The sequence below is a fragment of the Gallus gallus genome, chromosome Z (genome assembly GCF_016699485.2).
Source record: "Gallus gallus isolate bGalGal1 chromosome Z, bGalGal1.mat.broiler.GRCg7b, whole genome shotgun sequence".
In the NCBI taxonomy this organism is placed as follows: domain Eukaryota; kingdom Metazoa; phylum Chordata; class Aves; order Galliformes; family Phasianidae; genus Gallus; species Gallus gallus.
In genome coordinates, this window is record NC_052572.1 from 25,194,610 (window position 1) to 25,220,216 (window position 25,607).

The 25,607-nt window shown below is 41.0% G+C and overlaps 1 protein-coding gene across 1 annotated transcript in view; it reads right to left on the reverse strand.

The window, feature by feature from the left end:
• ARHGEF28 (Rho guanine nucleotide exchange factor 28) overlaps positions 1-25,607 on the reverse strand; it is a 131,068-nt gene that overhangs the window by 71,214 nt on the left and 34,247 nt on the right. Inside the window, exons 5-9 of the mRNA XM_040655648.2 lie at positions 17,473-17,656; positions 14,503-14,683; positions 11,534-11,606; positions 7,516-7,562; positions 5,982-6,042 (exon numbers count right to left, since the gene is read on the reverse strand). Coding sequence (XP_040511582.1) covers positions 5,982-6,042; positions 7,516-7,562; positions 11,534-11,606; positions 14,503-14,683; positions 17,473-17,656 — 546 coding nt within the window. The remainder of the gene's footprint in view (positions 1-5,981; positions 6,043-7,515; positions 7,563-11,533; positions 11,607-14,502; positions 14,684-17,472; positions 17,657-25,607) is intronic.

Here is a 25,607-nt window from a genome sequence, read left to right on the forward strand (position 1 = left end):
AGAATTAAGGGCTAGAGTCAACAGAAATCTCCTTCTGGTTTCTGCTACACAGAGTCCTGCACAAGCCCGGCTAACACAGAGAATGCATGTGGCCACACATGAAAGCACACCGAAGTTTGAATTGGACCTTGCTCATAATGAAGTTTCGCCAGTGACTTGGTTGTTGAGTCTACAATTATGCTGGCAGGCTGTGCTGCCAAAAAGGTCAGTAAAGACTCATTTCGTTCTAATTCAGTTTTCCATGTTTCAGGGAAGATTTCAATGGAAGAGCTGATTCTCAAGGAGGAGGAAAGTTGAAAGTGTGTTCATTGTGCATTTTCAAGACTGCAACTGTTCTCTTCACAATGTATTTCTGGAATATATTTCAAATTTGAAGAGTAACTTGACATTAGATAAATCCCAGATTGTTTATTTGTGTTAGCATGAAATGAGACTGGGCAGAAGACAGGCAAAAGAGCTTATTTAAACATCAGGAAAAAAAAAAGCCTCTTTTTGAAGGATTATTTTGTTGAGCAAATTTGTTTTGGATTTTAGGCAGAGGAGGACAAGTTCTGGGAAGCCAGACAGCACATGTTTGTAGTTTGTTCATTTTTCTTTCTGCCTTCCTTTTGAGGTTAACTTGAATTATAATGTCTCAGTAAGTCAAGAGTGGAGGAAACTCCAAGTAACAAGAACAAGCTTGTTTTACTGTTTAATGCTGCTTCTTCCAGATTTCTCCACAGCTTTTTAATTAAGCTTAGTTCAGGCTCACATCCCAGGAAGACTTTACTTCCTACAACTTCTGTAGTCTCAACTATTCAGCTATCTTTAATATTCAAGTTCATACAAGCGGGAAAATGCTTTATCTACTGAAATAAACTAGAACCAACTGTGTGTTGTTTAAAGGTTGTTTCTGAAAGAGTACTGACAGACCAGCCCCAAGTTAAGCCTCTCTTCCACAAGGTACAAGGAACTATACAAAGGTTTTGCACAGTGAAAGAAGCACCACAAAGTCATTATAAGACAGATGCAGTAGTAACTCTGCAGTTTTCTTCAGAGAACATTTTTCTTCAAAATTCTCAAACCAACTACTTTTCCAGTAAGAATGAGTTTTACATATAAAGAGTCTCCTTCTGCTGAAAACCAATACTCCTGAACTTTTTCAGCACATCTCCAATCAGTTAGGTATTGCAGTGTCCTCATCTCATGCTCTACGATCTTCCTCGCCTGGGATAATTAACAGATACAGGGTAAAAATGACTGATGTCCAAGGTCATGATATAAATGCATAGCAGAATAGAAAATGAAATAAAGGTCTGCAGCTTTTGGGCCATAGTTGGATCACCCAGCCTCTCCGAGAAGATACACATGGGAAAGACAGGATTGAGTGCTGCCAGGCAACAGCCACAAACACAAAAGACCTGTATAACCTTAATTACAGGACTCTCATAACTGCTTAAAATAGGCAACATGATGCCTAACTTTCACTTTTATCTGTCAATAACCATAAAACTATTTCCCATGGTCCCAATCTCAGAACAGGCATACCTGATCCAGAACAGTTCAAATGTAAACATTCTGCTAAAAGCTAAAAGCAAATGATAAAAAGATAGAGAATGAAACAAGCAAGCAAATAAAAAACAAAAACAGAAGTGAAATATCTAACCTGAATCAGTAGAAGAACTAATCATTTTACCGACCTAATAAAAGTTGTGTAAAAGCACGACTCCAGATAGAAAGGCTGCGATTTCTTTATATTTAAGAAGAAAAAAAAACACTTTTAAAGTCTTACAAATCATGGTAAGGAAATCTAATTTAAAAAAAGAACAAAAAAGCAACATTAAAACCAGACTCTCTGCAGATTACAGTGCAGTACTACTGGTTTACACAGAGAAGAAGTTCATTATGTTCTGTTCCTTAAACTGATCTGTGGTCAAACTGAGATTTCTGCAGAACCATGAAAATCAAAGGACAGACTCTACTAAAAATGTTTCGAAGCTGCCTGGTCACATACATAGAGCTGCCAAAAATTTGGCATCAGTATTTTTATCTCTCCAAGTGAAAAACCTGGCTTGCTCGCAAGACTTTTTCACTGCTAGCAGAGCAAACAGAATAGATTAGACAGACAGCACTAGGTCACTGGCACTGTAACTATGAGAGCAGGAAAAATATTTTGAAAAATTATCCTGCCTTCCTGAAGTTATATTTTCTTGGAAGAAAAACCAGGAGCTTAGGTTTTTCTTGCTGGAAAAAAGAAACCTTTGCAGCTTGGTAAATGGCCTCGTGAACATCCTCTCTCCAAACTGGCTATGAAAAACAGGAAGGAATTATAACTGTTTAAAAGCACATGCCCTGCTAACATTGTCACATGCCCAGTAGTAACAGCATTCAGCTGCCACCTCCTAGAGCCTCCTCCAAAATGAAAAGGGCTGCTGACTCTTGAAGATGACAATGGTTGGCAGTAATACATATGCTTAACATTGAAAGAGAAAAAAAACTTCTATTTTTCTTGCTTCCCTTTTTGTTTATTTCATTCACTCTCCCCAAATGGATATTGTTTTTCCTCCCTCAATCTTTTCATTATGTCTTCTTTCACTGAAAAAAGGTCTTTTTTTTTTTCTTTTTTTTCTAAACACAAAACAGATCTCTAACAACTTCCAGTAGAGAGAAAGAGGAAATAAGATTGGCAGGTATGACACTGGCATTGAATTCAACAGTCTTTATGCAATCCACTGTTCGCCCTGCTCTAGCATCCTCTTGTGCCTCACAGTTTGGTCCCATTCCCCCATCTGAAACATCATATGGCTTCCCATTTGTGCCCTTCCTCCCCAGCACCCACCAGCATGGAACCACAGAGTCTTCCTTCCACCCTGGATGACTGAAGCCTCTTGTGCAGTAGAGGCAAAGGGGAGCTGTTATCAAAATTGAACTCTGAGACTTGAACATTTGCTGAGGCAGCCAAGTTCCAAACCAAAGATGAAGACAAGGAACAAGTTGGCATCCTATCAGTACCGTACCAACTTCTGCAAGCACCCCTGAAAGATACCCCTGAAAGTTTGTTGGATGTTGGGAAAGCGTCACAGCAGTTATGCTTGAAAGGGAAAGGTGGGGAAGAAAATAGGCAGCAGGAACCAGAGAACTCTTCCTGGGTCTTTGGAAAGTGCTTCTCAAACCATATGGGAAAAGCAGTGAGAAGCAGCAGACAAACTCACATCCATTCAAAGAGTGCTGGTATTCTCGCTTTTAGAAGTCCTCTTTGATTTACACATCCAACTTCCCAGTAAGATTCCAGAGTTTGCTCGTTTCCATTCATTCTTCTTTACTCAGCCCCGTTAGCTGTTTTCCCTCTTCCTCTCCCCCACTGACAACCATTTCCATTTCTCTGCTTATTCCCCACTGTGTGCTCTTCCTGACAAACATGCTGCCATTTAACAACAATGCCAGGCAAACAATTTTTTAAATAGCAGTTTAAAACAACTCAGAGTAATAAAACTATAAAATTAAGCAGTACAGTTACGTGAGTCAGGTTAAAGCATCATAGTGTTTTTTTATACTTAAATAATCCAATGAAAACAGCATTAGCCAACTTATGCATTTTTGGTTGTCATCAAACCCTACTTCCACACTTGTTCATCCCTCCCTACCTCCACCTTTTAGTGCACTCCCAGCAGCCCCTTTACTCTCCAGTTTGTGCACCAAACTCATCAGCACTCACACACAATGCTGACTGGAAGCCCTCCAGGCTTTGCTGATGTCAACAGCAAAATCCCACCAGATGCCTATACTGTAAACATTTCAGCCAAGCTCAGTACTCTGATAGAAGACAGGTGAAGAAAGCCCAAGACACAGCCAGCAATGAGGCCATGCTCCAGTCCTCACATGAGATGAGCACATTTCCATTTATGCTGATTTACTCCCAGAACAAGGAGAACAGACTTCTCTGAAGGTTTACTACATACAAGTCAACCTTTTAAATATACTACAAGGTAATTAAAATAAAAAACAAAACAAAACAAAACAAAACAGAAGGTAGGTTCATTCTCAGATGGGAGGTACAATAAGTAACCCTTCTGAGTTTAATATAAACTGAGACTATGCTGATGACAGAAGATCTACATGTACACATTCATATGTAGAGATATGCATAAACACATTCACCTACATATTTATAATTGAATTTTACACGTACATAAGACACCCAAGAAAACATATCAAATTTTAAGCACATCAATCTTGATCCAAGTTGTGCACAAATACTATTTTTTCAGCCAAAAGATCCTTTGAGAATCTGTACGTCTCCACTCCTCACTAGCTGTATGAACCATGGCCAAAGGCTGTTGCTTGCTCTCTGCAGAGGACCCAGGATCTGCCTGCAGCTCCCATTCAAGCATCAAAGAGGAGAGTGAGAGCTGGTCTGAAGCCAGAGGGCCTGGCTCCTGCTCCAGCTGTCACATCCCACCCTGTGCAAATGATGCCTTAGAAGGAAAAGGCATTTAAGGTTAAGAAGGAGATCTATCAGCTAAGATTTCAGGGTGGAGAACTTCCACTCTGCCAGCTTTTCAGCTACCTTCTGCCCTCTCCAGATGGCGTAACTAGAGCTGAGACTAGAGCAGATGTGGCTTCTGATTAGTAAACCATAATCATTCCCCAATGACTCCACTCCCTCCTACGCTGAGATGCGGTCCAACACTTTGGTCTTCTTTGATGAAAACTATTTGATCATATGGGCACTACCATCTCAAGCATATGCACTGCATTTTTGTGCAAGACAAGGACTGTTACTCTGTGCTATGCACAAAAGCACTGAAGGCAGGATAACCATGCAGGATAAACATTTTCGCTGCTACACTCGATACCCTTATGCAGCTTCCATATTCCTTCAATAGGAGAACAGACAAGCATGATGGGCTTGACACAGTACAGGCGTGCGACCTACGAGTGATGAGAAAAAATGAGAGCTAGATGATGATTTTAATGAGAGATTGTTAAAGTAACCTATGTTCTTTCCTTACATGCCTCTGTTGATACCAGTTCATTTCTAGCATATAATTTCTCCATTCATGCACATGAACACACAGCAACCCTTTGTTTTGCAGCCACTGGAGCCTGCAGGTGGGTAATCTGAAATGCCACCATCTGGGCTCAGCATAGGATCACAGGCAAGCCCCTGCCTGGCACAGCAGTCCCACAGGCAGAGCTCAGCTACTCGTCTTTTTCCTCCCTGCTCTGCCTTGCATGAGATCCTGCATGCATTTCACCACTGGAGCTTATAACAAAATTGAAAATACTCAAGTTTCCATTCTGAGTTTCATTTCCTAAACACACAGTCTTAGTATAATCAGTGATATACCCCTTCTGGCTCTACAATGCACTTTGCACAGTAGTTTCTAGACATTTCTACATGCTTCATTTAATATACAGTCACATGTGTTGTCTCCATTGGAGGCTGTAGCAAGGTGGAGGTCAGACTCTTCTCTCAGTTAGCTAGCCATAGAACAAGAAGTAACGGCCTCAAGTTGCACTAGAGAAGGTTCAGGTTGAACACCAGGAAAAATTTCTCTTAGCAAGCATTGTGGCACTGGCACAGGCTGTCCAGGGAGGTGGTGGAGTCAACATTCCTGGTGGTGTTCAAGAACTGTGGAGATGTGGCACTGAGGGACATGGTTAGTGGGCATGTTGGTGATGGGCTGACAGTTGGACTAGATGATCTTAGAGGTCTTTTCCTACCTTAACGATTCTATGATTCTACTGGAAATAGTTTTCAAGACTGTAATTCATACAACAGTTAATACACCACTGAAAAATTTGAGGTTATCATGATACTCTTGGATACGCTCCATATATACACTAGAAGCATACAGAGAATTCATTTGGTCTTCTTCCAAGTTATGTTGCAACGTCAGAGGCATTCAGCCTTCTTGAAAACACCACCTTGTGTGCGTTCAGCATCACAGCACACATCCATCGCCCTCTGGAATTCAAAATGGTTAATTATTTCTTACCTATGTCTAGCAGGACATTATCTTCAACTTCTTTAGAAGGAACCACAGCACCATGGAAAGGCTAGAAAGAGAAAACATCAGCTAAATCCTTGAAGATAAATAGTTACATTTGTGCTTAGTTGTAGGATGTACTTCAGGCTTTCAGAATTCAGTTCAAGCACAGTCAAGCAGCAGTTATTTCATTTTAGCCATTTTTAAAAAGGCAACAGATACAGCTTGCCGCTCCCAGACTAATATGAAAATGAACTATAGTGATGACCTTATGGGATCAAATGCATCATCAAAGAAGAGACCAAAGTCCTTTCCACGCAAACTCCAGTTTTCAGCCTACTCTCCCCCTACAAAATTTAGCTGTACCCAGAGAAGCCAGTACAGCAGTCTGGAGGAAAGAACCATTCCTGAGAAAGCTCCATCTTCAATGTCTGAGTTGCTTGTGCCTACAGAAATATCATAGGGTAGTTCATCCTTTTCAGAGTGAACTACAGCCTTTCTGCTAGTTCAAAATAAGAGACAATCAGTAGGATACCTTTTAACTTCTAGTAATACTTTTGAGCTGCCACATTCTGCCTCAACATAAGTTATCAGCATAAACTCCAAAATGAATGCAAAATGCAGAGATATAATCTTGAGATGACACAATTGTACTAGCAACACATGAATCCCAAAGAAATGGTGAAACTGCTTTAAGCTAGCACTTAAAAAAAATAACTACAGACATCATATTCAAAATTATGATGCAACAGAAGTGCCAGTCCAACATTTCTAAAACTTAAATGTTACTGAAAAAAATCAAGTCACTGAGTATGAAGAGATAGTTTCTCTACAAGATTTTACCAGATTTTGTCAATCTAATTTATTTTCATGGTGCTAATAATCAATCTCCTGCATTAAAAGGTGATAAGAAAAAAAATAAAATAAAATAAAACAGAACAAACAAATAATACTGAGACAGATTTTCTGGTTTTACAAAGAGATGCTTATAAATAAAAAGCAGAATAAAAGATTCAAATACTGTTGATTGACAAGAATGATATTTTTCAAAAATACAGTTCCTTCCCAAAAGCTGTTAGATGGCTCCATCTAAAAGGTAATGGGAACTGTCATCTTTCCTACAGCAAACATTTTTTCCCTGTTAAGGACTAAGTTACCAGAGGTGGCTTGCTCAGATTCAGTAAGCCATTCCACCTCAGGGATGAAGTACATGCTCACAGGAGACGTGTTTTGTCCCCACAGAGTAGCAGCTGAGCTTGAAGCACTAGGAATAACTGTAAACGTCAAATTTCTGGTCCAAAAGTTGAGCTTGCTTCTCTGGTCCAGCTTTTTGGCCCACAACCACAGAACAGAATCCTTCAAATGACAACCATCTGCACATGCAGCTATTCCCACAGAATAGGAATGGGCAAGAAATGTTACCTGGCAGATAGCAGTCAGTTATTTACTTACTAGCTCTGGGAGGTGCTCAGATAGGCAAGCAGAAGTTGCTGTTCCTGGACCTAGAGAGAGCTTAGCTATTCGTATAAGGAGAAATCTGTACCTTCTCACCATCCTGGGACAAGTCATCAGGTGCCAAGCTCACAGGACCTGTAAAAGCAAAGATTCCTGCCTTTAACAGCAAGCAAATTCAGTTTGGGTCTGCTTTGGTTTCTGTTGCTGTTCTTTCTTCTTTTTTTTTTTAAACAGGAGAGGAAGAACAACAAGCAAACAAACATGCAGGCAAGCTAGAACAATGGACTTGTGCAGCCCATGCATCCCCCCCAAAGCAGCATTCCCGTGGGCAGCGGGCAGGCTAGGAGCACAACAAGTGCTATGTTATTGTCATGGGCCAGTTATGAACAAGCTATTGAAACCAAAGAGACAGGCTAGGAAAACACAGTGACTTGTCAGTCAGCTGCTGATTAACCCCCAAAGTGTCCGAAGAAACATTGGTTCTTGTGCTGTGCCTTGCAACAGCTCTGAACAACATTTAGACTCTGCTTCTGCAGAGGCTTTTCGTGTTTTCCAAATTAAGATTTCACATTTTAACACACACGAAAAAAGGGAAAAATAACTTCATTTCTGTCATTCTCTCTTCTACAGTTTCTTCACAGAACTGTGGGGAAGAACAGCATACACAAAACCAGGATCACACTTAGCAAGTTTTGCCCAAACACAGACTCCAGTGCTATTGTGACACAGCAAAAATGAGTAATCTGGCTAAAAGAATGCAAATATGAACACCAGCATCACCCAGGCTACCAGGAACGGTATTATTTAGTAGGTATATTTTTAGTAATAGCAATTATGCAGCCAAAGCTATGCTGGTAAACATTTCTTTTCATACTGAATCTTTTGAATTGTCGTCTGTTCTCAGCTACACAAATCCCCCTCAATTCCCTATCTCCAGGAAATCATTAAACAAACTATGACTCAGTAGCCCATATACAGTGGCTTAGGGGATTGCCTTAAGGAATGGTATGCTTTTGGCTCCATGCACCCCAGAAGCATTAAGCAGTGCTGCTGCTGCTGACTGCCTCAGGCTGCTGATGCCCCCTCACACAGGTAATTTTATCTCTCTGTTTTAACTCCTTGTTTGTTAGCTCCTCATAATAATTCTTTTCTTCTCTGGGGTGTGCTGAAAAAAACAGAAGTCGGAAAAATAAAAATTCTTAAATGTCACATTGTGGCATAAAGGGGGGTGGCAATAAGTGTTAGAACCCAAAGGGATGTGTGGTCAAGCCGTAAGTCAACAAATCAACTTCCTCTAATAAAGTGTCATCACAGACCACAAAAACACTGCTGTCATCAAACAAAGCATCCCAGGTATCATCTTCCTGTTAAAGAGAATGGACTATTTCTTTTCTGTGACCAGAGACTTACTTTAAAGGCTTCGGTGGGAGATGAGGAAAAAAGTGGCATTTTTAAAGCTCATTTCCAGAAAATGAATGTCCAAGTTCTCTCAGATACTTATTTTTTTACAGCATTGACATGCCATTATTCTTATTATTGTTGTTATTGTTATCTGAACAATAATAACTCTCAGAATAAATTATGTTTCCTTTATAGCTGACAGTTATTCAGCAGAAAATGGCTTAGGCCTCCAGATAACAGCATTCAGTCAAATTTCAAGGTCAGGAAACAAAGAAAAAGCTCAGAGTGGATTTGGATTAACCAAAACACCATCTACTTCACTTTTTGCTCTTCATCCTTACAGATAATGTATCACTCATGTATTTTAATTTAATGAAGTTGCTTTGGGCAATTCACTGCTGGCTCCCTGCTTTCATTTGATTTGCATTTCACAACAAGCAGTATACTGTCTCTCCAGGATGGAAGCTCAAGGCTTCTGATAACATTGTTTTTTGAAGGCCTGTTGGTCTTGACTTCAGGCCCATCCTGTAATAAGTAGCTATTGGAACAGAACTACAACAGAACCACTTGGAACAGCAGCAGTTTTGAAATCTGAGTGCTACCTTCATCATGACATTAATGCATCAAAAAGTGTCCCAAGCTTAGCAGCCACTTTGCAAAGGAGTTCACTGAGTGTAACTGAGAACATAAGCAAATTATATAAAAAGTACTCCATTAATTGTTTCTTATCATTTCTGCTTGTAGAGGAAGCAATAGTAATTATATACAGAAAAAATCTATTTGGGTTGCTTGAATGCTAGCCAGTGGAGAGCTGGAGGGCACAAACCAGATTACAAGACACCAGTAACAATCATTAATGAACTTGCAATACCTGGATTTGGTGGTAAATGGTGAAAAAAAGAAGGAAATAAATAAATAAAAACGAAGGACTGATTTGATATAAAGATGATAAACAAAGAGAATAGAAAACGGGAAATTTAGAAAACTTTGTTGCCCATTAACAATAGCTAAGGACTACCATTGTGTACATGTAGACACTGCAGAGTGCGAAAGGTGCAAGTCTGATTGGCTTATTACTGTTTTTTGACCCTTCCAAACCAGTTTCATACTAGTTTGTGTGGTTTATTGTTTACTATCCAAATGTGGCATACTTCTGTTGCCTAAAATGAAATTTATTTTTTTTTTCCAAACAAGATGAAAAACGGCCCTGGTCCATAAAGACACAGAACTATACAGCTTCCACTGAAAACATCAACAGATAAGTTTCCCACCATCTTCATGGATCTTGATACAGCATGAAGAGTGTACGAGGATCATCACAGCCAGGAACTACAACAGGTTGCCCAGAGAACAGGTGGATGTCCTGTCTCTGGCAACATTCAGGAAGGGCTCTGAGCAACCTGATCTAGCTGTAGATGCAATGCCCCTGTCCATTGCAGGGGAGTTCAACCAGAAGATATTTAAAGGTCCCCTCTAACTCAAACAACTCTATCAACTAGAATCCCCTTCACCTTTGGTGAAAACATCGAAGCAATTATCACCTAAAAGTTGCACCGCCCAAGCTAGTCCTACACGTAGTGTTACCTTCCTATCTATGAATCACGGTGTGAAGATCATGCTGGACAGAGTATGGCTCCCACAAGAATATCCAGAGTCACGTGCCTGCTGCGTCATCAAAGTCATCCACACACCTTATAATCAAAGTGAGCCACGTACTTTGTATTGTAAACTTCTGCTTATGTTTGCCAGTAACAGATGCATAGTTTGCAACTGCCATCAACTGCAAACCACAACCACTATTTCGGCAGTTCAGCCACTCACTGAAAGCTATGAGCTGATGCTGCCTGCAACTGTGGTCCAGCCTGGTCCTGATCCTGACAAGGGCTCATACAGGTACTTGTATCACTCTGCTCTCAACAGGACTGCGTGCAGCACAACAGCTCAGCCAGAGGACAGCCTCTGATGGAGCTTGCTACTCAAGCAAGCCAATTCATCCCACTGCATAGTGCCAGCCACATAAGTAATGGCAAACTTCTAGCTAATTCCGAACAATCATACATAAATATTCCAGCTATTATACTTCTGATGCTTAAGAATGTATTCTTGTTGTATTTCCTTTTCAGCTGTAAATGATCCTTGCTCTAAGGTACACAAGGATGCATCCAGCAATGAAACAGGATTCTAACTGGAAAGTATAGTTCTGAAATCTTTATGGAGGCAAAATACTAATGTTTATTTCAATGTCTAATTAAAATAGGTGGAAATTTTGCCACATTAAGAAGTCTGGACTCAATCCAAAACTATACACACAAAACACTGCTCTTTTTTTAACCCTGTCTTATTAACTAGATTTACTTCACTGGAGTTCACAGGCTGTAGCGTTGATTCAGTTAAACACTGCCCTCTCCTGGAACCTATTGACATTTTTCTGGCTCTTGCAACAAAATTTGTTCAGACCTTTCCAGTTTTTTATTCCACATTTTTTAAAGAACAATTTCTGTTCACTGTTGGAAAATCGATGCTTTGTAGGGAGTGTAATGATTTGCACATCTCTCAAAGTGCCCAATTTGTGTGTTCCACTGTCACCTACTTACAGGTCCCTAGTGTCATATGAAATGTAATCTTCCCGAATAGATAGTATATGAATTTGTGCCAACTTTCCAGAGCTTTTAGAGAGTTTAACACCATGGAATAAGAAATTGTACCTTCTACAGAGTTTGTTGTGCTGCAGCGCATTACTGGATCTTCCACTGGCTCAAGCTGGTTTGAATTGATACACTATGAAAAAAAAAAATCAAGATGATAATAATTTTATTTCATGCCCTCAACATTTATGTTAGAACTCAGAAACAAAATCAGAGGCTATCAAACAAATACAGTGTAAGTAATACTACAATGGCTGATCAGAGATTCCACAGGATACTTTAGCAGTTTTCCTCTCTCAAGAGGAAGAGGAAAATTATTCTCTGCTTACAGTATACAAGCAATCTAAAATACCAGATATAACACTGGTACTTCAGTGTTTGTAATTTCCTTCTCCAAGAGCAAGGCAGTAAAGCACTGCATGGAGTTACCCATAAGCCAGACAGTACCCCTGCAGAGTGAGAGATTTTTACTGGTAGGAAACACACAGGCCCAGCACAACCAGCCTCAGTGCAGGAGCTGCTTCTTCCTGGGCTGACGCCTCACTCAGGCACACACAACAGACATCACTCCATGGACAACACAAAGAGGGGTTCAGGTCCAGTCCCTTATTTTAGCAATTACACTCAGTGAGTGTAAGAAATGGGGATGGAGCAGAGAGTGTCTCCTTTTGTGTAGTTAGTTCATCTTTGGCTTTATTGCCTTTAGTCTCTCCCTTTTACAGCCAAAACTGATGTAGATCTGCCACCTGTCAGATCAGCAAACAGAGAACAGCATGGTAATTAGACCACAAAACAGGAAGTCAGGCATGACACTGCTGAATTTTGCACCCAAAAACATGTGGCTACAAATCCTACATCTCCCCCTTGGTGGGCTCAGTCACATTTTTCTCTGCTCCCATAGGTCTGATGGTTTGCAGGACTCTTTCCTACTCCTGCAGCTACCAGGAAGAAATAAGCTATTGAAGTCAACTTTCCCTCGGGAAATCATTAAACCAGGCAACAAAATTATTTTTCCGAATTTAAACTGTTCTACTCATTTTGGATGATCATCCTGGTTTGTCCTCCTTTTTTTTTTTTTTTTTTTTCCAACCCTGACATCTTCTCCCAGCAAATTGATCCCTTCCACTGGCCAGGTACAGCTCTGCTGGAGGAGCAAGACAAACCCCACAGGGCTCACCTTCCCATTGCTTCCCCCTTTCAATCTCCTCTAATCATTGAGTGCTCCCTGTGGCCTCACTGACAGATGCTGCTACCTCCACAGGGTCAGCCTATAGGGTTTGCTCACCCTTTGAGCAATGCCACAGTCTTCATCTTCAGAACCTCCTTCTCCATATAGCCCAGCAGAGTCACAAAACTTCAGAGTTTAAACTTTTTTGTTGCAGAGCCCCTGGGAGTTTCTAGTGAAGGCAAATCTCTTGCATGGGTAACTCAAGCTTACCATCACCCTTGTTTGTTCTAAGTTTTTCATTGCTCTTTTAGACACATAAGGAACACCCAAGGGGCCAACATGTACCTCTAATCAGGGACTGAAAAGCATAAATGAGCAAGATAGGGGTTTTCTGGTGTGAAGATCTAGCTCTCCACAACACCCTAACTGACACAAGTTTCCTCTGTTTAGTCCATGTCTTCTTCTCAGCCAAACCTAAAATAAAAATGTGAGCATTCATGCAGTCTTGAGATACAACAAACTAGATAGACAGTCTTGGTCTGCTATAGGGAAGTTAAAGGATCCAGTCGAGCAATAAATTCCACCTCTACTTTCAAGTGACTACTGAAGCAACTATGCATCTTGAAATTTCCCATGTTCACCTTATGCTTTGGATCTAGCAAAGGGCTTCAAGTTCCTGCTTACAACTGAACAAAAATTAATTTTACTTTACTTTCTGGATATAACACATAGAGTAGACATGAAAGATTGTTTCCCCACACACACACATCAAGATGACAGCTGGTCCACAGAAAATCAGTCAACAATGTGATCTTCCTAATTATTCTGATTCATTTCTGATTTATTAAAAGCAGCGCAACACCGGTGCTGAGACAAGGCGGACGTAGAGTTCTCACAAAGAAGGGTGTAGGCTGCTGCATCTGTAGGACCAAGCAAAACAAAAATGCACAAACGCGAAAACACTGGTGGGTTTGCTTCTGAAAGTACAAAATTTTGCAGCCTCTCAGAGTTTTTGTCTCTGAGAGCAATGCAAACATCTAACATACCATACTTCCTTTTTCCATTTTCAGGAAGAACAAGGATTTGTAAGAAAATGCCAGCAACATAAATAACAATGCATTCCTCAATAGAGCCTAGGTTTCACTACTGGGATTACCATTGTTTCCATGGGAAAGCCACACACAAACTGCAGGTATTCTGCAAGCTACAAGTAACTGTTTGGGTGTTTGTTTGTGGGGTTTTTTTGTTGTTGTTGTTTTTTTTGTACTGGAACAAATCAAACTCCTGGCAGTAAATATACAAGATCATACAGAAGAAATACACAAGATTATATTTCATGTAGTCTTTCAGTCTCAATCCAAAAATGTAATGCACTCCTATTTAAGAACTCGTGTTTATAACAAAATAAGACCCAGAGCATCATAACTAAACTCCTCTACAGCAGAAGTACACAGCCTGTATTTTCTTACTGTGTATAATACACTGGGGTTGGTATCTGATAAAAGCTCCCAGGAGTTACACCAGCACAAAAAAGAATGGAACTAAATTAAATATTACAAAGTACCAGGACAAACAGAATGGCAATGTAATCAAAGAGATTTCAGGGGAAGATATTCACCAGAAAGTCTACAGAAACAACTCGGGGTGTAAAGGAGGCTTTGATAAAGGTCTCCACATCTCTCATCCTCCAGCTCCATACACACAAAGAGCTGTATTTACTCAAATAGAAGCCTACAACAGTAATCCTTCATTACATTACCAGGAGTGAAACAAGCAGTTCAAACTAAGAGGCTATTCACGGAGAACAGCAAGGAATGACTGCCAACAGCCTGTGGCAGCCCTGGGCCAGGCTGGTTCCCACCTCATGGAGCAGCGGCCTGTTCCAGAAGTACTTCCTGAAGAGCCTCACATCTGACTCCAGTAAGTGCTTGGCCGTGTGGTCCAGCGTCAGCGTCAGAGCTGCTGACGAGCGCACAAAGCTCATGCAGGCCCCCTTGCTGATCTCCACTCTGGCAACGTCAGGCGAGCGGCTGCCCTGGAAACTGGAACAAAATGCTTGTTGAGCCAGAGTAGATGCTCTGCGTGCAGGTAGGGTGAGCAAACGAGCATGGCATCCCTCCTGCAGCACAACGATCCAGCATCCCAGCATGCCCGTGGCAGAAAACGTGACACATCCACTCAAAGCACAGCTGGGCAAACAAATGCCCACCATCAATTCCTCTCAAAAATAAAATGCAACTCAGTGGGGAAAAAAACAGTGACTGCCCTAGAAGTGCTGGTTAGTCACCAGTAAAAGAAGTTGCTAAGGGTAAGCAGTGACAATACCTACCTCTCCTCATTGCTGTTAGTAATAGTACTTCTTCCTGTTACTGATGCCATATATAGCAGTAGGACATGACTGGCAGCTAGGTTTTGTTATCCCACCACCGACAAAAACAGAAAGTGTCTCAAAGGGACACAGCGTTGTTCGGATGTTACAAACAATTCCTAGCAAGATGTATTGCATCAGTGTGTTGAGTGTTTTGTTGTTTTTTTTTCTGATGAGTTGAAGCATGCATGTGTGTAACTCTCACATTAACTATAGGCTGTATGGAACTGGGGCTGAAAGAGACACATCTGAAAAAAATTAATATATATATATTAGTCTTGTTTTTTTTTTTTTTTTTTTATATATATATACATATATATATATAATAGTCTTATAGTCTATAATATATATATAGTCTTGTTCTGGCCTATTTCCCTGTATTTGCAGAGAAAATCAACAGGGAAGAGGGCTTCTGGCACTGAACATTTGGTGCTATGAGACACGCACATCATGAAGCTCTGCAGGTCTGTGCAGGACAGATGGAACTTGCCTGAAAGCACTTGTCCTTTAGTCATTTGTCAGCCAGGCTGCCCTCTGGCAAAAGCAGTCATTGCTGCACCAGTACACTTACCATCAATTCTCCCTCACTACTTCCACGTCAAGACATACAGAGGTAACAAAATCCCCCCATGGTGTTGTAAAATTCATGTCTCTGTACCTGTAAGCATTTCTATACACATTTCAAGGTATGCCTTTATGTGTAAGCAGCAGGTCAGCAGTCAGCTGCAATAACACTGAGAGAGGTACCTGATGGGCCTCTGTCACCTCATGCAGAGCAGTCTGGACACAGCTCACAAAGCCTCCAGGGCCCCATCCTATCATCAACTACACTCTAATTATTAAAAAGTTAGAGCTCTACCAGTAAACTCCTCAGTGTTTTGCATCATTTAAACTTTACTTATAACTTAAACTTTATAATTTAGTTGCATTTTCAAAGCTCAGACAATATAAAGGAATGAATCTGTTTTCCTTTCAAAAGACTCCTGTTTGACTTTCCTGGCTCCATATACAAGCTGTGACAATATCACAGAGCTAGGTGTCTCAAAAGACCAATGTTTCTTTTTTTTTTTCTTTTTCATACTTTTCATATTTCATGATGCGCTCTTCAAAAATGTCAGGTTCAAATTTAGCAAAAATGTCATTTTTAAAAAGGAAGAACATAATGTACATTGCCTCATTTTGTTAATTTTACACTGGTAAGAGTAATAACTCTAAACATACTATGGGAATCACTCACAGAAAGACAACAGTTTTACAACACCCTTTGGACAACTGTTCTGTAGAGAACCCAGGAACATGGATATATGTTACTTAATAATTTCCTTTTATCTGTTTGTATTATGAAATGCTAGAATAAAAAGTCTTCCAGCTGTACTTTAATGTTAGATGCCATTTATGAGTCAGCTTGAAAGGCAGAGAAAAAACTAATAATCCCTAACTGGATGATGACATTGGCTTAAAATCACACAGGTGTATATTTTGATACCAGCACTCTTAATGGACTTGCAAGTGTATGAAAAGATATACACCAAAAATTTGCTTTACTTGTAAATAAAATTTTACCATTTAAAATAAATGACAAAAAGCAACAGAAACTAGCACAAAATTGACAAGTCTTTTGAGAAGAACAGTACTTCCTACATCTCTCAAGAGATGAAAGACGAGGAGCATAACAAGAGCAAGTGTGAAGTCTTGCACCAGGGGAGGAAAAACCACATGCATCAGTACAGGTTAGAGGATGACCTACTGGAGATGAGCTCTGTGGAGAAGGACCTGGGGTCCTGGTGGACAACAGGTTGGCCATGAGCCAGCAGTGTGCCCTTGTGGCCAAGAAGGCCAGTGGTATCCTGAGGTGCACTATAAAAAGCATGGCCAGCAGGTTGAGGGAGGTGATCCTCCCCCTCTACTCTGGCCTGGTGAGGCCACATTTAGAATACTGTGTCCAGTTCAGGGCTCTCTGCTTCAAAAAAGACAGGCATCTCCTAGGAGTCCAGCAGAGGGCCACAAAAATGATTACGGGCATGGAGTAACTCCCATGTGAGGAAAGGAGTAATCTGGGTCTGTTCAGCCTGGGGAAAAGAAGACTGAGGGGGGATCTGATTAATGTTTATAAATATCTATAGGGAGGTGGGAGGCAAATGGATGAAGCCAGGCTCTTCAGTGTTGCATAGTAATATGACAAAGAGAAATAGCTTAAAACTTGAAAATACACAGTTCCATACACACATGAGGAAGAACATCTTTATGGTAAGGGTGATGGAGTGCTGGAGCATACTGTCCAGAGAGGCTGCGTAGTCTCCTTACATGGCAATATTCAAGACACATCTGGACTCCTACCTGTGCTACCTACCGTAGGGTACCTGCTTTAGCAGGGGAGTTGGATTCAGTGATCTCTTAAGAGATCATTGGGAAGGTCCCTTCCAAGCCCTGTGATTCTGTGAAATAGCAAATTGTTATACTCACTTTGAGAAGACTTCAACTAGTTTGGAGTGCCCGTTTTGCTCAGCCAAGTCTAATGGTGTTGCTCCATCCTCATTAGGTAGCGCTAATGCCAATGTCCCTCCAGGCTGGCCCACTAAGAACTCTGAAAGTTTAACCAAGCCCAATTTCATTGCAAGGTGGAGAAGAGTTTCTTTGTGTGTAGGCTCTGAAAAACACAATAAACAAATAAAATAATCACTACCAAATCAGCATTTTGTAGGCTAGAAAGCATCAAATGAAACTCTTTTGTTCTGAAGCAATAGCTCAGCTCAGGTTCAGACCTCTGAACCCAGAGGTTCAGGCCAAACCCATACTTTACTGAAAATAATAGGGGGAAGTACTTAGCTGTGTCTGCAGAGTTAAAATGGGATATACAAACACCACCTAAGTCCAGGAGGTAAAGAAAATATTCTGAATTACGCAACTTCAGTATTTCTCTCTTTCTTTGTATATAATACAGCATTCAGCAATATCCTCATATATACTACAGAAGATGGCTGAGGCTATTTTCCAGCTGTTTTGTTCAGCCTCAGAAACACATCTGGCAATACATCTAAGTATTTGATTTTTCTTTTTTTTTTTTCAATTAAAGTGCATGATTTTTCAAGGAAGGCTGCTTAGCATACAGACATGCTTAGCAGTACAGTGAGCCATAAGCTTGCAGGCATGAGTAAAGCACACACAATAATTCTTGCATCTCTTCTCAGAAAAATGGCCTGAGCTGCCCATTTTTCCTCTTCTAACACAAAATCATCAAGTTCAACAGAGCTAAAACTTAAAATAAAGCAGCAGACAACGTGGATTAAATCTTGAGATGCTGGTTCTCCATCACTCAAGCCCTTCCCTTGCTTTTATGCAAAGTAAGGTCTATTTGTCTACACACATTTTAAAACTCAAAGCCTCTGCAGCTGAAGGGCAATAAAAGAAATTTAGCTCAAGTACCACTCAGCTTGTTCCTTACACTGATGTTTTTGTAGAAAGCTAAATATAAGGGTACTTCCACACGGGTAAAGTATTTAAGAGCATTTAATCTACTCTTCTCAGAACTGAAACTTATTAGGATGCCACTAATTTATGATACCCTACTGAAAGCCATCACCCCAATTCAGTAGATTTTCTACCGTTACCCAAACTGTTCAGCATATGTTGTTCAAAATTTTATGTTTCATTGATCAAGGGAATGCAAAGTTCCTGAAGCATATCTCACTATGTGTGCTGACTTGTGAAAAGAATACAGTCAAAAGCACTATCAGTGTGCCATCAACTTTTCTCTGAATCAGTGTCTACAGGGTAAAGCTCTTATTCTGAGCAAAGGTATTGTGAAGTTACATACAAATATAGCGGCTCATTGCTGATTCCCATTCAGTTTAAGTACTCACTAAAAGTGTCATGAGCATTTCGTTTATAAAATCATCAAAAGCAAGCTTGAGGAGTTCTCAAAAGGTCTCTAGTCCATTCCCTGCCCTAAGGCAGGAACACCTCAACCCACTCACCTCTGACAAATGTTTGTCTCATCTGTTCTAAAACCCTCCTGGTGACAAGAGGATTTCATAACCTCTGTAAGCAATCCACGCAAGGGCTAATTTACCCTCACAATTACGAAGATGTCAAATGCCCAACCTAACTCACTCTGCCTCAGGATAGGCCTGCTGCTTCTTGCCCTACCCATTATGGGTATAAACCCCTACTTTAGTCCTTTGCAGCTTCCTTTTACATAACTGAAGGCTGCAGTCATGTATCGACTGAGACATTTCCTCTCCGGACAGCTTAGCAGGAGAACAGCCTTCTGCAAAGCTGGGTCTTTGCAAATGTCCTCTCAGAGCTGGGATCTCATTAACCTCTTTGGAAAAAGCTGGCCTTATAGTAGTTACATATGTTCTAAGTGGAATGGCGTATATATCATATATATTTCAAAGTTTTCAAGGACGTGCTACCTTTTACTTCTCTGAATCCAATGTAAGCATCTGCAGAACCACTTTGATAAACAGGGATATATCTGTTCATATATTTGTGCATAAGGCAACACTCAGTATGTTGCTGATTTGGCCCCAAGTATTGAAAATTCTTAACACTGGGCTGACATACATGATAGTAGCGATTTGCATTGGCCACACTTTTTGTTACTTGCAGTAGCCACACTTTAAGATACATAAAGGAAAATTTCAGTATATCAAATCCAGCCTCTTCTCCTTATATTGATGTAATTTTGTGCTAGCCCAGGCTTTCAAACCCTTTGACTTCTTTTCGACCCACTCTGTCTGTCACACACAGCATGAATGGGAAGGGAAACTAAGTGATGTGCCAGAAGAAAGAAAAAGCAGGGCAAGAGGGTTCCTCAAAAGAGCAGCAGCGAAGAACTTGTCTATTTCTGTTTATCTTCTGTGCAGACAAGCTCAAGAAAGCCAGGACAAGCTGACATTAGAAACAACCTTCCCTCTCCTTTCTAGTCCTGGGGAAAAGGTTTCTTGCTTCATCCTTTGGCACTGCTACTTAGTCAAGGCCAGTGATAGAGTCCCCTATACAACCTGTCCCAGGGCAGCAGACCACGGCTGCTGCAGATGGCCCCTGCCAGCACAGACCCCAGGCCTGCACACAGGGCTGTGCTGTGCTATGGGCCTTGGGCTAGGCCTTCAGTTCTAATAGTTGCAAGCATTGGCCAGTTGATGCTGGCTGAGAATCCAGGGTAAGATCGAGGACATACCTCAAAATGAATCACCCGATCCTGCAGGGTCTGGGTGACTCAACAAAGATATATGAAGGGGGGGCCTCAGAGAGGAAATTCACAGAAACCCACACAATGATGTGACTTAAGATTTGAAGCCCAACAGGGTGCTGTTACCCATCAAACTCCTTGGTCTGCCTGCATCTGGGACCTTCTTCTACAGAGGACCATCTAAATGAACATGCCTCAGGCTTCACAGAAAGATCTGCAGACTGTGAAAACAAACAGTGATAGCAATAGCAGACTTCAGTACTGCTTCCACCTTGGCAAAATGAGATTTGGACCTACATCTTCACAGTTCTTCAGGTCACCTATTTGATGGGAGCCTGTCCACTTTCTTGCAGAGTAATTAAAAATGAGCCCCTGAGCAGGAGGAAATCCAAGGGGCTCAAGGCAGAAGACCAGGAAAGCAGCCTGACTCTAACACAGCACAGCTGGAAGTCAGGCACCAGCACACCCACACCTGGCATGCATACACCAAGGAGTTATGGTTTAGATGCACAGGAAATGTTGTGGTCTAATACACAGCCCCCAAGCAAATATTACACATTTCCAGGTTAAAATTTTCATTAAAGTATGGGTTTTCAGAATTGCTCCCTGCTCTTAAGCACTTGAATTCTTCTGAAGTCCCAGTTTAAACCTCTAAGTAGTTTTTTTGGATGTTTCTGATTAGACTCTTTTTTTCTACATAAGCCATCACTGCATGCAAATATTTTAACAGGTATTAAGCACACTAAGCATCTGTTCATATACTAACCACACCCCAACCCTCAGGTTGAAAACATGGAAATAAAAGAGAAAACTTTACCCTGAAGTCTGTTACAGGATTAAAACTTTGGTCTCGGGTTACTCAATTTCAATGTATTTTATAATAGGAAGGCAGGAAGGCAGCGAGGAAGGGAGGGAGGGAGAGAAGGAGGGAAGAAGGGAAGGAAGGAAGAAGAAAGGAGGAAGGGAGGAAGGGAGGAAGGGAGAAAGGGAGGGAGGGAAAATCAAACAACAACAAAACACAGGTAAGTTGTGGTAAGGGGTAAGGCAAGAGTAGGACTTTCCTGCTTGGCAAAAAAAAGGAGCCCTTAGGAAGAACTCCATCATTAGGAATGGCCTCCTCTATGCTTTGACAATGCAGTAAGTAAGGTTACACTTCTGGAGGCCAAATCCTAAAAACAACATAGTATGAGAAAGTCTGTCACAAAAGAATATAGGTTTAAAAATAACTTAAATAATAGTTATTAATCTCTGTGGTCTTATAATCTACAATAACATCTTCTGTGACCTCACCACAAACATTCTCTTAACTAATTTTTATCCATCCTACCTAATAATCTATATATGTAACATTAGCTTAAATTTGCTCATGGCTAGCTTAAAAGCATGTTGTATCAGATTCAGCCTGGCAGCTCACACAGTTGTTTTTACCTCTCATGCACGTAGCTGAAAACAGGACAGGCTGCCCAGAGGAGTTATAGACTCTCCATCTTTTGGAGGTACTCAAAACGTGACCTTGAGCAACCTGATCCAACTGATTCTAGCCATGAGCAGAGGGTAGGAACAGATCACATCCAGTATCCTTTGCATCCAAATTCTGCTGTGATTCTGCTCCATTGATTCACAATATCAACCAGAGGAAAGAAAGTGAGGTAGAGGGAAAAAAAAAAAAAAAAAAAAAGGGACTTGAGATTGGGTATAAGTTTTTTTAGCTGGATCAGCCTAAAAAATAAAGATTTTCCACTAAAAAAAGCAAATTTGAAGCAGCTCTTCTTCTTCTGGTTCATCAGTGTGAGGGAACAAATGGCATTTTCACATATTTTTTCATTTTCATTTACACTTCCCTTGAGGAAGATTCTAAATGAGGCAAAATGGCAATACAAACAAAGCAATAAAAAAAAACACCACGTCAAGAAACAAAAAATAAAGATGTGGTGAAAGACAAGTAAAATAATTCACTGAACTGCATTCAGTGGTAGAAAAGGGAAGAAGACCAGCAAACAATGAAAACAGAGGACTTCTTCAATAAATTCATATTGCAATGGTTATAAAGTACCATTTTCCATCAAGACAAAAAAACAGTAATTAATAACATTTGAAAGATGCACTGCTGGCTGATTCACACAGGGTTAGACACCACAAGGCAAGTGGTTCTGTAAAGGATATGCATTATCAGGTTGTTTTGCATTGCATCCCAGATCTCCAGCCAAAACACTCTGTTTGAGTTAAACAGAGCTGAGCCAAACACAATCTGTTTTAAGCATTAAATAAATCCCTTTGTTCTTCCTTGCAGCTGAATCCCTTCCTATGTCCAAAACAATAAACGAAAAACAAATATTTCTCTCTGACAGAAATGACTAAGCCCTTTCTGGGCTATGAATCTCATTCACTTCCTGGAAGGAGACTAAAAACTCAAGACTTGGGACTTGAAAAGCAGAGAGAGACATCAAAACCAGCTGACAAATTCCAGTTTTTCCAGGCTTCATTCTTTTATGTATTACTCTTCATTTTTTTTCATTTTCCATTAGAGGTATGAGATTGTTTATAAGTAGGGGTTTAGCACACCTCACTGCTGCAGAAGCATATGTATGTGCTTAATACTGTGAGCGTTTCCATGAATGATGTCAGGGCCGAGGTGGTAGCTCCCTTTCCACTTATGAAATAACTGGAACATCACATTTTTCTTTGTCCTCCCCATTTCTCATGTCAACATCATCATCTGCCCTCCATACTGCACCTTCACTGATCAAACAGCTGGACTCAATGATCATCTGCGTAAGTCCCTCCTACCTGAAGTTATTATCATCTACTCCGACATCCTTTGATCTACCTGAGACAAAGCCAGCTGGACAGGGCCCAGGAATTGGGTTGCCACAGCCAGTTATATCTTCTGCCCTTGGTCTGGCTGAACCAGACCAGCAGCCACCAAGCTGGCACCATGGCTGACATCAACTCTGCAGAGGGAAAGAAGAGATGATGGAAGGTGAAGCTGCTGAACTGACTTTAAGGAGCCTTTATCAGCTGTCCCATTACAGGAGGCTCCCATAACCAGCCCCACATGGTAAAAGCAGAGCATAGTGCCATCACCTACACCTGCAGATGAAGCTTCAGTTTACTGCTTGAACAACTCTAGCAAAGATGAAAACTACCAAAGGAGACAATTTCTGTTAGCAGAGGGATATCTCCCTTCCATTTATAATGCAGCCAAATGCTCTCTTGGGATGTTGGCTTATGACACCTATCTATGAAGTGCTACCACTGTGCTCAGGAGTAAAGCAGTGCAATGCAGAGCAGCACTGATGAAGTGAGGATCCAGATCAGCCCATTGCTCCAGCATCACCTGGTCTCCCACAGCACCCAGTGCCATAGTGGGGTACAAAGCCCTCCCGAGCTCCACGACTTAAATACTACCTTAACTGAGAAACTTCACATCTTTAATCTCCCACGGTACTCACTGTACTGTCACTCTGCATGTCATCATCTCCTCCATGTCGTCAGTCCTTTCCCTGAAAAGCTCCTTCATGGTCAGGACCTCTCTGCAGACAGTACCACAGACCAGGAGACAAGGATGATGTGGATGCCAGGAACCAACAGGTTCAAGCATGCTTACAAGCATCCTGCCTCATGCTCACTTTCTTGGCCAGCAGCATGACTGGTGACACTTCTCTGCCTTCCAATGCCTGTACTAACTTCCCCATCCATCTGCCCCACAATATTTCTAAAGGGGAAAACTCCTGCAGGGACTGTTTCTCTAACACTGAAAGCTGGCTGAGCAATATATATATATTCTCTCACAAATCTCACCAACCCAATTAATTTTTTTCAGCTGTTCCCAGTATTTTCCGATTGCCACGGAGGAAAATAGACACTTTGTGCCTCTCTTCCTGTTGAAATATAAAAGTTGAAATACACAACTGAGGAAAAGAAACAGTCAGTTGTCTTTAATTTTGTCAAAAAAATATGACATGCACTAGCCATGCAGCGTAGCAAGTCCATGTTTAGCAGTAAGCAGAAACAATAACAGGATTTACATAGAAAGAGGCTGGGGGAGGAAATTGAAAATGTCAAAAATGCAGCAGAAAACAGAGCAGCATTCCCTAAAGGCAAACTGTGAAGCAGCAAGGTTGGATGCTTCAGGTCATTCTGTAAAACTTATTCCTAGAAAATAATTAGAGCTCATTTATGAAATAAAATGAAAATTGTTCATAACAAAGGATTAAACAAGTATAGACACTGCTCCCTTCCCTATGAGCCACAATTAATTTTCATAATTCAGAGTGTAATTTTATTGCTTCTACTAAGTCTGAAACCTGAGTGAGCACACTTCCTCGAGAAAATAACTTAAATAGTGACAAAGCTGGCAGCACATCTTTGTGTTTAACTACCACCACAGTCAGGTCACCCAGACAACTGAACTTGGCCTCACAGCAATGCCCTTCAAGCAAACCGAGAACCCTCAGCTGCTGCAGGTTCTGTGCCCCTGCACACCCACACCCCCAAAAAATAGTCAGGGGATAAAAGCCTGAGTGTACCAAGGACACAAAAGTTGCAGAGAAGATGCTGTGCCCATGCCTGGTGGACCATAGGGGCTGTCAGTTCAGAAAAATGGCCCTAACCTGACCCTGCTGTTGGAAGCAAGGCGACATTCTTCAAAGTTCACTCTGGAGCACTTCTTCTCATCTCAATGGAACACTCCATCTTATTCTTTTTTCTTTCATAAATATTAAAACAATTGGAAGATTCTCATTTTTTGACCACCTAGAACAAATTATTTGACTTAACGCTGACTAGCTTCATAAATGGCGTAATCCAATCTTCTGAAATAAAATGGCCGTTATGAAGGTGCCAATAGCAAATAAGCAGCTTCTCCCTCCCTCTCCTCCCTCCTCTCTCTCCCCTTTCCTCAAACCCACCAAGGAGTGCCCAAGAACACACTGCTATCAGTTCCTCAGTTTCTCTGGCAGCACGCTGTCTGTGGGCAGGTGGTAGGGCCACCAGACCCACTTCCATGAGCAGGCAGCTCCTGACACCACTGTCAAACAGGCACTTAGGACAAGTCAGAATTACCAGAAGGTTCATGCTCTCTTGTTTCCTTTGTTGAACTTTAAATAATGTGGATAACAAGTCATGACCTGTGCAACGGCACTGAATTCCTGAATTATTTGCGATACTCCCTAGACAATCCAGTCTCTCTTTGTCTGGTCCTTTTTATGCCTTATAAACGAAATACAAACACTTTTTCCAAATACCAAAACTCTTATGAATAAATTATTCTTCTTTCTTTCCATCAACCCATACATCTCTAAAACTTCATAAAAATGAAAGAGGTCCAAAAACACTCCAGATGGTGCAACGATTTCCTCAGTGTGTCACTCAGAAGTAATTTTTTTGTGGTAAAAATAGCCCA